This window comes from Alternaria incomplexa, assembly GCF_024043165.1.
Source record: "Alternaria incomplexa strain BMP 0042 chromosome Unknown scaffold_7, whole genome shotgun sequence".
Lineage (NCBI taxonomy): Eukaryota > Fungi > Ascomycota > Dothideomycetes > Pleosporales > Pleosporaceae > Alternaria > Alternaria incomplexa.
Window position 1 is genome coordinate 1398233 of NW_026249856.1, and position 15166 is coordinate 1413398.

Sequence of the window (15166 nt, forward strand, 5' to 3'; positions counted from 1 at the left end):
CTTGGGCCTACGCTATCATCGACCATGTTATTCTGAGGTATCCGACCTGTCCAGACTCACACATACTAGCGACATACGCGCCCGTGTACCAGATTCTGCACATGTATAATCGTGAAGAGGTCTTGGCTACACTAGCTAGATATCTGCACATACACTATGCAGTCATCAGGCCAGATCAGCACACAAACGCCGTGTTACTTTACCTCTCCCGCTTCAACATGGCCTACACCGACCAGTCGAGATAGAGACACACTACGGAGTTCACGATCATGTAAGTACGCCCTAGCATCGTACTGAACCATTGGCACGAGACGGCGAAATTTCCTCGCGTCCATGTATGGATTACCGCTTCCGGCTCGACCAGTGTATGTGGAATGCAGGAGAAAAAAAGCAGTCCAAGAGGCGTACTGTCAGCGCGTGCAGACATCCCGGTAGACACCACACCTGCAGCAAAAGATCTCATTACCTTCTATGACGACGCGATTGCGTTGCACTGCGTTGCAAATGCAAACACCCGGTGAAAGCTGAGAAAAGCGTTTCTCGACTCGCCACCACCAAAAGATCAGCGCAAACCACGAGGTGTCAACACCAACACATCCCAGCATCCACGCGCACAACGCAGATCACCAAAGAGTGAGGCTCAACGTTGCACGTGTTGACTCGAGTCATGTCTCCACGCCACCGCAGCTCGCGAATCTGGTCCCAGAGCAAGTCCTCCGTCGATCAGGATGAGCGCGAAACCAATGCTCGGAACAACATACTCGCCTTCGCGGCTCGAAGCAGTGGAGATCGGCGACGTTATCGACGGCGCCCTGCAGCATGTGCAATTATCGGCGTTGAGCGCTTTGCTGCGTGTGGCTGTCGGCTGGTTGGCTGCTGTGCGACGTAGCATTCGCGCGTACCTCACCGATATCGAGACTGCGGTTCCGGCTCTGGGGGCCTCGATCCTGAAGACGTGTTCCGACAGCCTGTCACTCCAGACTATCGGGATTGCCTGACTAGCGTGTGGTGTCCATGCTGTTTTTTACGAGGGTTGAGTAACTTGTGATTGGCGAAGTGGAGACGGGAGAATGTATGCCTGTGAGAGTGTGGATGTCAGGTAAAGCCGTGGCGGGCTGTGGCGTAATGGGTCCACGCAGCACGGGATCATCCTCTCACTCACAGGTTGTCATCTTGATTATCTGAGCCAGATTTCTCACACACTACCAATGCGGTGGTTGCATACCAGCCAGTCGTACATCCAGCCTCGCGCGGCTTCCAGCGAATATCGGCAGCAGCCGTCGAACCCAGACTATGGGGTTGCTTCTGACAAATATTCCCAGGTGGCTTCACGTCAACGTGCTATCTAAACCGAAGTGTCGGGTACTCAGCTAAGCTGGAAGAGGGAAATGGGGAAACATGGAGAACAATGTCAATGATCTTGGTTCAGTAATCTTGTCTGCTGGCACACATGATTCTATGCCGAACCAGGCAACTGGATGTGTGTGACTAAGGCAAAGTAATATCTTTCACTCTGACTCGCTATGATGTGGAGCTGAAAAGCTTCATATCCGATACCAAATATACATCTCATCAACAAGCGGCCAGCCCCTTGGCAATTTGGTCAAGGCAGTGCTGTACCGATCAAATGATATCCTACTCCAGGCCTTCGCTGCCTGTGTATCTATTCCAGTCGTTCATATTCATGTTCTCAGTCATAGGCGTAATTGATGACGACGCAGCGGCAGTTGACGGGTATGTCACGACCTGTGATCTGATCTGCCCTTGTTGTCCATAAAACCCTCCCAGAACGGTCGATGAGAAGCTTGGTGTAATCTCCGCAATGCTTGACATCTGTAATGGTGCTGGTCGCCGGGGAGTGAAAGGGGCGCATGGGTTCGTCTCTGCAACTTGGGGAAAGCTTTGCGATGTGTTGAAAGATGTCAGCTCAGCTGAGGTGATGGGCGCGTTTAGCGACTTTCGCGCTACTGTGGGTCTGTCGATATCATCTGGTGAGGAGAAAGCTGGCCTGAGAATTGGCGGATCAATGTTGACTGGAGGCACGGCGGGACATGAGTTATGCCTTTGTGGCCATGCGGAGGATTGGGCCCTGCGCTCTTGAGTTACTCCGGGTGCATCATGACTCCAATCATGATGCCAAACCACGTCGTGCTGCGGGTCTTCTGATGCTGCGACTTATTGGAATTGGGTATATAAGTGAAGCGGACGGCTACTCTCATCTCCTCGGGACGTTTGCCACCCACGATGATCTATCGTGTTCTTCAGCTGATGATCATGCAGCGTTGAAAAGTCTGCAGGCGAAGTTGGAGCAGTGTAACCATGTGGCTGCATGTGATCGTCCTCAGACAGAGTCGCGTATCGTGTGGACGCTGATCGCAACGTGGTCGATCTGCGCAAGCCCTGCATGCCGTCTGTGTATCGAGCGTTGGCGATATGATCCTTGGGTGATGTTGCTTCTTTCTTATATGTACCTCCGCGATGTAGACCTGCATGACGATATTCTTCGGTCTGGGTGGCGATATCGGGATTGTTCCAAGCCATCGGGGAAAAGACTTCGTTCGCGGCAGTTTGTTGGCTCATGTCCTCGAGTAAAAACATTCCAGTGTGACCCATCACTGTGTCAGACACAGCCGAAGCTCGTGTTGCTTCGTTGTGCCGCGCCCCTTGCATAGCCGTATGCCTCTCTCCACGCGATTGGACGTCGGACGACAGTGTTACTAGCCTGTGCAACTCCTGCAAGCAAAGACTGAGCTTCTCTACAGCCAACCCTGCAAGCTCGTGGACGCTGTTCTCGTATAGTTCCTTGAAGACAACGAAGGCTTGTTCTGCTTTGAATGCGCCAGTGGTAAAGGTTCGGCATTCTAATGCATCCAAGAGAAGGATCATGCATCCATTGAAGGCCTGTCGTGCGATCGCCCAATCGATCAGCGCAGCTGGGTCTCTGTAGTGGAAGAACATGAAAGCAGAGATAAGAGCTTCTGATGAAGCAAGTACCAGCATCCTTCCGCGAGGTGCAGTCTGTGTTGAGTATGTCTCGTGTGAAAAGTCCAGGGAGGACGCGCGGTTGGCAGCTTGGAATGGTAATACATTATCCTTGCCAGTTGAGGTTGTCGCAGAAGTGGCATGTTTCTCGATTTTCTGTTGGTTCAGAAGAAGGATGTAAGTATGAGCATTGGAAAAGTATACTGCAGCATGTGAGCGAATGCATACACCAGATGACGTCTTCTTTGGACCCTAGAAGGGGTAACAGCAGAAAAGCCGCCCATGGTTTTGCGACTCGGGATTGCGTCTCCAATGCTTCCAACTCAAGGTGCAGGTTTCCGATGGCAAGATCGTACCTGTTGAGCACGAGGACCAAAATACAGGCAAAAGAGTGTTGAAACGTACCAGTAGCTATGGCGCTTAGATCCGGCAGAGGCGTCTCGGGAAGCATCCACGTGTCACGAAACTGAAGCGTTTCAGGTATCGTATCTAGTAATCTTCGGAGTATATCGGTGAACTCATTGATCCTGGCGTTCGTCAAGGGGTTACTACTCATTATCTGTCTGGCCAGTATCGTGAAGTGGTTAACGAACTCGCCGAATCGTAATAAAACCGGGTCGGTCGTCAACTGAGTCGGCCAGGGATTGTCACCAATGCCGCTTATTCCTAGAGGTCTTCCAAGGGTCATAGACATGTGTTCATCCAGGTGCAGCATGTGCCACCAGACCTTCTGTCGTATTACACAGTCTTTCCCATTTGTAGGAGCAGGATTCAGGTACTTCGGGTGACGATGAAGACCAACCGAGTGAGCAAGCCGGATCGTAGTGCCGAACAACGCAAACGAATCCAACATTCTTCCGTTGTTGGTAAGATAACTCCCGATCATAAGGAGCGTCTGGATTGCGGAGAGAGATGGCTTGTGTGTAAATGAAGCCAGTCGTAAAGCTTGCATCGCTGCTGCAACTAGATCAAGAGCGTTAGATTGAACTCCACTAGCCTCGCATACACCTACTGTAGACGTTGCCCTTCTGAGTCTCGATTTCGATGGCGTTAGCGTCCCATCGCCCTCCGCTTTTGTCCCAGACTGAGTGTTGTGCGCCAAGCGCGATGAATCCAAAAAACAATGCCAAAGTAGCTGGATAGAGTTGGGAGTTCTTTCGTGCATCGGAAAGAAAAGCCTCGATCTCCTTTTTCGTCGTCTCCACAGGCACTGGGCAGACAAGCCGCTGGAAAACTCCAAAATACTCCATAAGCTCATCCTTTCCAGGGAGGCAGCTAATTAGCTGTGGGATGCATTCATCGGGCGCAGCAACGAAGAGAGTCGGGAAGGGATACGTCGGCAGACTGCGAAACATGTCTGAGGCTCGAGGTATTGTATACGACAATGGCAAAACGCGAGCATCCGCCGAGGAGAACTTGTGATATTAGATTGGTGTTTAAGATGTGTGTGTGAATATACATACATCACTGAGGACAGTAGCGAGTCCAGGCGAGCCAAAGTAGATGCTATCCTGCCACTCGGAAGTCTGGAAACGCTTCTGCTTCACAGCTCGCCGTCTCGACGGAACAGTACCTTCAGTAAGAGGTGATTCCAAAGAATCCACATGATCCAGATCATCATCTGCTGAAATCTTGTAGGCGCGCAGCCTTTCTTTAAGACGTAAATTCTCGGCGCGCAGTTTACGAAGCTCATAACTCTGTTGTATCGGGGCGTAATTGCCATCTTCCGCGATGAAGTGGCAGTCGCGTGGAGAGCCACGAGCACAACATGCCGAGCATGGTTTAGTGCGATCACACTATGCTACGTCAGCTCAGTGTGCAGTCAAAGTGCACCGCGAGGATATTGTCCGCATCTCTTATATCGCAATCTGTAATGTGAATCGATGGATGTGACTGACCTTGACCTTTCGCTCTCTGCATTTTGTACATGAGAGCAGTTGGCGCGGCTGTTGAGCCTGTTGCTTCTTCCGGTTGGTCTCGGCCAAGATTGAGGCCTCGTCTTGCGCGATATGTATGTGTGCGCCAGTGCTTTCAGCCATGGTAGAAAATGATCGCTCTGATAGGTTATGTTGCGTAGTGGTGAATACTGGGCGAGAAGCGATACAAAGACAGTTGGCTATTGATTGGGTATAGTAAGTGATCCCATAGATAAATACTGGCTATCTGGTAGGTCGTTGGACCTCGGAAAATGAAGGCTTCGGGGTACCATTATGTAGGGACGAAATGACAGACATCACCTAAGGCCAACTGCCGTGATAAGTAAACGAGAACCTGGAGCCTCATTCTTGAATTGAACTTCCGCGAGTCATTGGAAGAATGACGAACGCTAATGATAGATATGCTGGGCTTTCACCGAATTTTGGGTTACCGAATAGGTGGTGTTGCATTGCGTTGACGCTAATCCTCATCAACGTTGAGGCGCTGTTGTACAAAAGATATCGCCAAGCGGGTTGAAGGGACCGTCGGGGCATTACAGGATGCTTGACACGGCACACAGATCTGACGTACCTTTTGACGGCCCGAGCCTCTGGGTCTCCTCAAGCGCACGCGCATGCACGACGAACCGGGTTGCTTGCCGTGTTGCTTCCTCATCTCCATAACCGAGCGGAGAACACGATCTTGACACCACGGATCTACACGAATGCTGGCTGTTCGTAGCAAATGCATTAGTGGCTTGGAATGGCTTGCAGGTGCGCGTGCTGTGACGCCTCCGTCGCTCTAGCCTCCATCGGCAAATTCCCATTGCTTCGGACGTTATTGCTGCGCGCTATCTTGACCATTTCGCAGCACACGATAGTCTTGAATGTGAGGCTGGTAATTTGGAATCGGGTGCATGATTGAGGGCGATCTGCAATGACGGAGGGCCCGTCCCGTGCTGTAGTACAAAAACGCCTCCTCGCGCCACCGCGGGACGCCAAGCCATTCGCCTGTCAGACATACAGTCTGCTCGGAAGGAAGTATGGTGCTTATCGATAGAATCGAAGTCCCTGCATGATAAACTTACACCATAATTTTGACTCCATGCTCACTCAAAGCGCATCGGTGACTCGATCAAGGAGGCGAATCGGCTTGACATAGATCAACCTCGTAAAAAGGTCAACCCTATCTAGCGCTACTTCCCACTCGTCACCTTCTTTATAGTCACCGCTCAGGACAGCTTGGAGACCGTACTCAGGTATATCGCCAAGGGCGTAACGGCCTGGACGAACGCGACGAGCCCAGAACTTGAAGGAATCGGGAAGGGCAGCCTCTTTGTATTTGAGGGCACGATGAATCGCCTGGGCGACCCAAAATCGCGTTGAGTGACGCTTGGCTAGGGTAATGATCCGTTCCCGAGGTGATAGAGTTACAATAGATTCCTGCATTTGTCGTTGCGAGAATGGAAGAGCTTTGTAGCTGGAAGCCTGGGTGCCATCGAACTTCCTACCGGACTGTGTCTCCCATCGCACAGCGGCTTCGATTTGCCAATGTGCAATCATATCAGAAAATCGACGAAGAGGGCTGGTGACCTTGATATAACCAGGGACTCCTATGATTTTATGTGGCAACGGTGAAGAATGTGCAACAGCCATGCCAAGTGCTTTGAACCACCGCGCAGTGAGATCGAGTCGTACTTTTCCATGCTCTTCGTAGTGAGCTTGGACGAGATTTTGTAGCTCTTTTGGATCCAGATCCCCGCTAGGTGGTTCGATAGTGCCTCTGTACATGACGGGGATATGCCTCTCCGTGCACCAAGCCGCCGCAGCTTGACCTGCAAGCATCATCATTTCTTCAACGATGTTCTTGGGCCCGATGGTGAGCTGCATAAAGCCTTCTGGTATCGAGTTCGTCACCTCGATGATCGGGTCTCCTTGTATATATCGTGCCCTGTCCAGAGAGGGAGCGTTCCAACTTAGACCTCCCTGAGTGGCGCTTTCAAAAACACGGGCGTTGACATTCGAACTACCAAATCGAACGCCACCAGCAGCCTTGCGAGCAGCCCATAGGGCTTGAGCTGCAGTATAAAGATCACGCAGTTCTTCGAGTTGACTTGGAGAAACACTCGGCGGCGGCCGCTCCGATCCACGCGGCACCTCCCCGCCAACAACAATCCTTCGGGTGTTCGTAGTGCTCTGATCACCCATGAGAGTAGCCAACTCGGATGGTGTGATACTGACGATATTTTGAATGAAGCCGTGCTGTATCTTTGTTTCTAGCTTACTGCCGGCTCCGTCGATGCGAGTACTAAAGGTTATAACAGGGCGGCCACGATCAAGACTAAAGTGGCCTTGACTAGCCCAAGTCGGAAGCATCGGGAAAGATCGCTCCGGTGTATAGACAGACTCGGTCATGTGCGCGGCGAGTCCAGACAGGGTGTGGGTCTTGTCGAAGAATGCTGTTGGATTTGCGACGTGTACGTGGATCCAGAACTCGGAGCTCGCGTCTTTGACCCGTTCAATCGATATGCCATCATCGATCTCCTGGGCGCCGACATCGTCAATGCAATACACGGTGGTCGAACCCCAGTCGCGACGTAGGTTCGCCATTGAATCCCGGAAGTCAGGATTCCTTCTTGTCAGCTCCGCTTTAGTGTTGAGTAACTCCAGATTACGAGATAGACGAACAGTGGGCAGCATCAGCTGCTCGTCATAGATCGCTCGATTGTCGTGTGGTGAAATGACGCCAATTTCTTGTAAAAACAATAATCCAGTAGCACGTTTGATGTTGCTTAACGTATCATCGGGAGATCCGGTATCGCCAAAGACGTCCGAACCATAGAAACCTGATGCTGAGATCAAGCTCGCACAAGCAGCATGCAGACCAGCCATACCCGTAAACTGACCGGTCAGTACCCATGCTTGTAGGAAGTTGATGATCTGTTTGTCAGCACTTGTGAACGGCTCCCCCCAAGTGACGTGCAGATTAGAGGACCCGTTCTGTGTCGCTGGAGTCTTACTGGGTCCAAGGCCGCCGTAGGTTGGCTCACGTAACTTTCGACTCGCTGAAATGAGCCTGCCGGCCTTTGCCAGGAAATCTATGATATGAGTGGCGCCGTCAGTGCGGCTTCGCTTGGCTTCCGAAGGGCTATTGACGGAAAGAGCAAGGTATTCTCTGTATTCTCGGATCCACTCGTGAACTGTTTCTACGACCTCGACATCGGTTTTGGGTCGTATAGCGAACATGTTTGTCAGACGATGGTTACGACCATCGGAGCGGAAGCGGAATTCGTTGTGGTGCAAGGCCTTTCGTACTGCTAGTAGCGCTGCTGGCGGTGGTACCCAGTCGGGGGAACCCCGCGCGAGCAGGAACTTCGCAATTTGTGTCAGTGTCATCATACGTGTCCTCGTCTTGTCTGCCAGGATATCATAGGCTGTGTCCAAGACTGGAGCATTCTTTCGGTAGATCTTCTCGGCTTCTTCAGTCATATTTTCAAGACTCGCTATCACAGGAGCAGCAAAGTCTCGCGGGACATGAACCTCACCCTTGGGATTAGCCGCGCCGGGATCCGTGGGTAGGAATGGAATGAGCGGCTGGAGAAGTGCTGGGTCGATGCAACCTTGGATGGCAAAGGAAACCCGACTTATGGTCGAATGCGTCCATCTGCCGTTGACGGAGAAGAACTGACTGTCATTGTTCAGCTGCTGCACGAACACAGCAAGCACAGGTTCACGACCCGGTTGTGAAAGTTCCACCACGTCGCCAGGCTTCAAGAAGAGCCCAATCGTAATCACTTCTTCGCCCTCGTCTTCCTCAGCAGCATCCCACTCATTCTCTCTGGCGTCTTCGTCGGCCTTGAACGCGGACGACAGCTTCGACAGGCCATTTTGTATGTCTTCACGTTCGGGATGATTCTCAAACGCCGATAGTACTTCCTCGGTCGGCCCACCAAACTGCTGTTGCCACTGCTCGAGGTATTCGCGGATTGCAACGCCCTCAGGGCGAGGAAGCAGAGACGGTTCCGGAGGTGGTGTGGGAGTGGCGGTATGTGCGGATAGTTGCGAGCGCTGATATATGTCAGTTCGTGAATGGCGTACTGAGCGAATCACTTACACTGCCAGCGACATGAAGCGCCCGCCTTGGTGTTTGCGAAACTTTCAAAGTAGAAAGCCCGCGTGAAAGTTGTATTTGCCGAGATGCATTTCGCTGGCTTAGCAAGCGCCATTGACACCGCAGGCATACATGGCCCGCTGCCTGCTGAAAACGAGGATACATTTTGAGGCGAATGGTGGATGATGTCGTCAATACAAAAAGTGCGGCGGAGGCAAGGCGCGCTCGGGTGGTGGTCTGTGCAGACACGCTAATGGCCGCGCGAACTCACATGTTCCTCCGCACACCTCCGTCCATCTTTCCTACATCTCACGCCCAAGGTATGTACATCGTCTCCTTCCACTCAACCCCCTTTCATGATGTATTCAAAATTATAGCATGTATTATCCGACCGTCGCTTCGGCGTCAGACTGCGGAGCAAATTTTTTCCTGATTGAATTTTCAATGTTCCCACTTAGCACTTGGCCATGTCGCGACACAATTCTAACAAGTCTCGACAGGCATCATGGCACCCGCCAAAGCGCCTGCGGGCCACTTCTCGATCCTGTACTTCGCAGCAGCGTCCACCTTCACTGGCAAGACGAGCGAACATCTTCCTGCACCCGTCCGAGCTCGCGATGTCTTTGCTATGCTGGAGGAGCGGTATCCGGATATTCGTGACAAGGTGCTGAGCAGCTGCGCGATGACGATCAACATGGAGTACGTTGACGTTGGCGAAGATGATGCCGAGGACGCGAACAAGCAGATCGTGGAAGGTGATGAGGTTGCTATTATCCCACCTGTCAGTTCAGGATGAGCGCAACGGGATGGTTTTATGTTATTGATGATCTTATGAAGTCTATCTCTTTAATGAACACATTACAACATTGACGAACCTTGTATTGTATGCGATCACATGTGATATGACAGAAGACTCATGCTAGAGCCTCGACTCAAGTACTGCTATAATTCCCAATAACCCCTCATTCGAGAGGAGAATCTAATCCCTGCTTTCTTCAAAGTTGCTGAAAATACTTGCTCAGGAGTCTACATTACATTCGACTGTTGCAAACTCTTGTCTTTACGATAACGTAAGCCGCAGCGAACCTACATAGCTCTGATATGTGAGGTGATGACAGAAACAAAAGTGAATAGCTAGAGGCCAAGTTTGGCTTGGCGTACGCACTGACACCTGAACGCCGAGGTTTCTGTCAACTTTACCCACAGGCGGAAGTTCGGTCACTATACTACCGACGCCGACAGTCATTGAACTTAAGCCTCGAGATTGACGATTCGCGATGTCCGATCCGTTGCTCGATCCTAGACTTTTTGCGAGCGCGTCTTCGGCGCCATCTTCACGGCCTCAGTACGCGTCTGCACCGCAGCAGCAGCAGAACACCGGCCACCCATACTACCTGCCATCTCCGACCACTCAACACCATCCCCAGCTGTCGCAGCCCGCCCCACTAGGGAACATACTCGATCCCGCCCTTGAGCAGACATCGCCGACCGCACCAGGAACAGAGCACGATGACGACGACCACGACGACCACGACGACGCGCATGAACACGACACACCTGGTTCTGGCAAATCTCCCGCCGACCTCAAGCGCCCGCGAGCATGCGACTCATGTCGAGGACTGAAGGTCCGCTGCGACCAAGAGCGACCTGATGTATCATGCAGACGATGCGCAAAAGCAGGCCGGCCTTGCATCACAACACCGCCGACACGGAAGCGCCAGAAGAAAGCCGACAGTAGAGTCGCTGAGCTCGAACGCAAGATCGATGCATTGACAGCTACACTACACGCGCAGAAGTCGGGAGTACCGGGAGTACCGGAAATGAGGCACCATGGAGGCATACCACAACCCGGTGCCAGCGCCAACGCGATGCCCATGCCGGTTGAGGGGCAATATCGCATGGGAACGGTCGAACACGACTGGGCGCAGCCGCCGACGGCCAGATACCCAGACATACCAGCCGGCTATGGTCCGGCACAGAGCTTGCAGAGAGGGCCTGAGCCAAAGCGTAGGAAGATGGACAATGCGCACGCTGTGAGTCGAATCAATGGTATGTGAAGTCAAAACTAACATTTCAGACGATTCCCGAGGATATGGATGCTATTCATCGCGATCTAGCAGAGCACCCAGAAATGCGACGAACAAGCAAGAATAAGATCCACGCCGACCATTCACACATCAGTGCTTTGATCGACAACCTCATGACACCGGATATCGCGGAGCGGGTTTTCCTTCGTTACGTGAACGAGATTTGTCCACATTTCCCTGCCGTACCTTTCCCTCCTGGTACGACAGCGCGTGAAGTCCGAGAGAAAAAACCGCTTCTGTTCCTCGCTGTCCTGGCTGGATCTTCACATGGGAGTGCAGAACAACTGGTCTCGCAAGAGGCGCAACGCGAGTTGACCAAGCTCCTCAAAGATCAGCTTGCCGACATCATCTGGCGCAACGGAGAAAAGTCGCTCGAAATCGTTCAGGCATTACACATATCTGTACTTTGGTATCGGCCGCCTCTTCATTTTGAACAGCACAACTTCTACATGATGGTCAATTGCGCTGCCGTAATGGCTCTTGACCTAGGTCTCGGAAGGAAGGCAACTCCAAATGTCATGAGACTCTCGGTTGGTCCGTTCAAGAGGTACCATCCCAACTCTAGCAGTGTCGAAGCCCGTCGGACTTTCCTTGTGTGTTACTATCTCTGCATGAGTATCACAATGGTCCTGCGACGACCAATTCTGCTCCGCTGGACTAATTACATGGCGGAGAGTGTTCGCATACTGGAGACCTCGCCAGAGGCATTGCCTTCAGACAGACTGCTTTGCCAGCAGGTCAAGATGGCGCACATTGGAGAAAAGATCTCAGTGGAGTTCTGCATGGATGACCCTTCAGTCGAGGTCACCATTTCCGATCCAAAAGTCATCTACGCCCTAAAGATTTTTGAGAACGAGCTCAGCTCACTCAGGGAGGAGAATTCCTCTCTGGGTGAAATTGATCGTAGGTTGTAGCGGTCATGATTCATTGCATCTACTGACGGTCGCAGCAACCCTTCGCTTGGCCGAACACGTCACAAACCTATACCTGCATGAAATTGCACTGCACCAAAATCAGGGCTCGGCCGATCTACAACCCCCTTTTGTGTCGGATACGTTGTCGCCCTCTCTACCATCTGGAGTCAAAAAAGATGTACCTGCTGGCCCAGCACACATAGGTGCTCTGGGTGATTGTCTCACTGCTACCCACGGTATCCTAGACACGATCCTAAGTATCGAACTTGACATCCTGCTGACTCTGCCTGTCATTTTCTGTAATATGCCCTGATCTCAACGTAATATACGCGCTAATACAATCCAGGTGTACGAGCCATTTACGCTATCGTTTGCCTAATGAAGATGTGGGTATCAGTCACTAGCTCCGGCGAAGTGGGTAGTATCATCTGCCAGGAAGATCTTAAGATCGAGGCCTATACCGAACAACTAGTCTCCATGTTCAATGCCATTGTCTCCCGCGATGCTCAATCGCCCCATGGAAAGTTCTACTTCGTTGCAAAGCGCCTTCAAGAGCGGTTCGCTCACATCAAAGAGGGTGCTGCTGGCGAGCAACAAACGGATCCCGAATACGACTCCACCCGAAACAACAGTCAAACTTCCCGACCCTCCACGCGCCAATCACCTGCAAACCAAACCCCGCTTCACCTTCTCTCGGAAGTCGCAATGGGTAGCAGCAACAATGTCGCTTCTCAGCAACAGCAGCAGCAGCAGACGCAAGCGCAGGCACAGGCGCAATCTCGTTCTCAGCAACAAGCTCAGGCCGCTTTACAGGCCCACGCGCAGCATTCTCAGCAAGCCATGCCAAACTGGTATCCTAACATGAACGCACAGCCTACTCCAGATATGATGGGTCTTGGCGCACAACAACCATTCGATATCAACTTCGATTTCACCCAATTCGATCTAGGCACAGGCTCGGACGCAGATCTGTCAGCACTGTTCATCCCGGACTCAATGGCAATGTGGGGTTACCCTGCCGATCCCAACATGCAGGGTGGTTACAATGGATACTGAGGTGCGCTGCAGTCTACATACGCGTAAAAAATATACATTTGCAACTTTGGGGTGTAATGTAGACTTCTGGGTCATTGTATTGTATCGTATGTAAAATCACTATACAGGTAGAAGTACAAAAGCGTGTAACACTACAAGACATGCTATACTGGGCGCAAACGATTTACTCAAGCATGAATCCATTGTTCTCAGCCCCCAATACCGCCCTTACAGTACAGCCTGCCGCGCCATGTATCATGTATCATCACTCCAACTTCAAGCCGTTCTTTCTCAAAAACGCCTCCACTCCCGTCAACTCCCCCTTGACCTGCTCCTTCGCCCACTGAACCGCCACCTTCTGCCCCTTGCCATAATACCCATACTCCCTGTTCAACACGAACATCTCATACAACTGCTCCCGGAACCCCTCCGGGAAAAATCCCTTGACTACCTCATCTGGAAGCTGAACATGCTTGACTGTCTTCCCCGTCACCTTGCTCATGATCTCGGCGACCTCATCTGGCGTATAGAACGCCTCTGCTGCAGCAAAGAATTTGCCTGCGTACTTGTCTGGTTCAGCAAGGATAGCCCCAACCCATTTTCCCGTCTCGGTGATGTCGATGTACGGTACAGGAGTATCGCCCGGCAAGATATCCCCCAGTACGAACGTACCATCATTCGCAGGAGAAGGACGGGGCTTCATCATGCCCTCGAAATTTTGCATAAACGATGCCGGAGCAAAGAACGCGCTTTGCACAGGTAAACCGCGGATATACTCTTCGATCTCAGCTTTGTCGTCAAAATGCTCTACGTTCTTCAACTTCCCGTTGCTGATCTTGAACGGGTGCGACATGGAGCTGAAGATGATGTATTTGACGCCCTGTTTGATGGCTTCGCTGCATACGGCGCGTGCTTGACGTGTTTCGACTTCGCGCGTGAAGCCGGTGTATTGCGTTGTTGTTATCAGAAAGACGTGCGTGCAGCCTGCTAGGGCGGATGGGAGCGTCGTGGGGTCGTCCATGTCGGCTGCAGATAGCTCCGCACCGAGAGACTGTAGCTCTTGCATCTTGGGGGAGGTGGTAGAGCGCGAGAGAGCGCGAACGTTGTACATGGCTGAGAGGGAGGGGTCGGTGAGGATGGTGCGGGCGACAGAGTTGCCTTGGTTGCCTGTGGCACCGAAGACGGCGATTCTAGACTTGGACATCTTGGGGGTTTGGTGTTTGGTGAGGATGTGAATGATGTCTTGACAGTGATAGTATGTTGGTAAGTACAAAAGTTGACGATCACCTACCTTATATACCTCTTTGCTACTCTGATCTATCAGTCGTCTTAGTCGGGCCGCGTCTTGAACCAAGCCACGCATATGCGGCCATCGTAGAGATTCCGGGTGTAGTCATCGGACTTTACGCTTTAAAACCATCTGAAGTTTTTCGACATTGCGAATCTTCAATACGGCAAAGGCCCGTTTTGTAGTACGACTGAGCCGGTGTATCGAGCCAATAGTACCGCACGTTCACAATGTCCTGGATGTAAGGCATCCGACGCGAGTGTTGTTGATGCTGGTGTCGTGAAGACGGTGATCGGAGATGCTAAGTTCTCCGACCCGGCTCCGAGCTAGCGCATTTCGAGCTCTTAACTCCACTAAACACCATGCCCAGACCTCCCAGCTTCGTCTTTCCACATCGCGCAGTTCGTCCTGAGCACCAGCGGACAAACTCCGTACCTATGACGCCAAGTTATCTTTCACTCTAGTCCGCCCGCAGGTCCCGACGATGACCTGGCCGTGAAAACATCCAACCGCCCGTCCTTCATTACGTCATGCGTCTTTGTTCAAACCTGGTCAAATTAAGTGAAGGACACACTTTCCTTCATTACCTAGGTATGATACGAGTTGTAACGGCGAAGATGAACTCAGCCACCAAGATGATGCAACGTATCGACTCAATGGGTCCGGGCAAATCCTCCTGGGCCAACGACCGCTCACTAACGCAACAGCAATGGATATGCATATGCCCAATTACTCAACATTTCCGTTGACGCGTCGGCAAAAAGCAAAAGCCCATTCAGATCCTCCAGTTGTGTCGAAGTCCGGCTCTCGTCTGACACATCATGCCGGCCTGA

General features: G+C 51.9%; 3 protein-coding genes across 3 annotated transcripts; 1 reads left to right on the top strand and 2 right to left on the bottom strand.

Moving 5' to 3' along the window:
• Positions 1-6011: 6011 nt before the first annotated feature.
• Positions 6012-9139, bottom strand: J4E90_005673 (uncharacterized protein; the record flags this gene model as incomplete). The annotated part of the gene is made up of 2 exons (XM_051435226.1): positions 6012-8966; positions 9131-9139. 2 exons carry the CDS (start codon positions 9137-9139, stop codon positions 6012-6014), a joined length of 2964 nt encoding a protein of 987 aa, XP_051291250.1.
• Positions 9140-9514: 375 nt separating this feature from the next.
• On the top strand, positions 9515-13066 carry J4E90_005674 (uncharacterized protein; the record flags this gene model as incomplete). The annotated part of the gene is made up of 5 exons (XM_051435227.1): positions 9515-9790; positions 10437-11042; positions 11087-11999; positions 12046-12309; positions 12357-13066. The coding sequence occupies 5 exons, from the start codon at positions 9515-9517 to the stop codon at positions 13064-13066; spliced, it is 2769 nt and encodes a 922-aa protein (XP_051291251.1).
• Positions 13067-13310: 244 nt separating this feature from the next.
• Positions 13311-14249, bottom strand: J4E90_005675 (uncharacterized protein; the record flags this gene model as incomplete). The annotated part of the gene is made up of 1 exon (XM_051435228.1): positions 13311-14249. The coding sequence occupies one exon, from the start codon at positions 14247-14249 to the stop codon at positions 13311-13313; it is 939 nt and encodes a 312-aa protein (XP_051291252.1).
• Between the last annotated feature and the right edge of the window lie 917 nt (positions 14250-15166).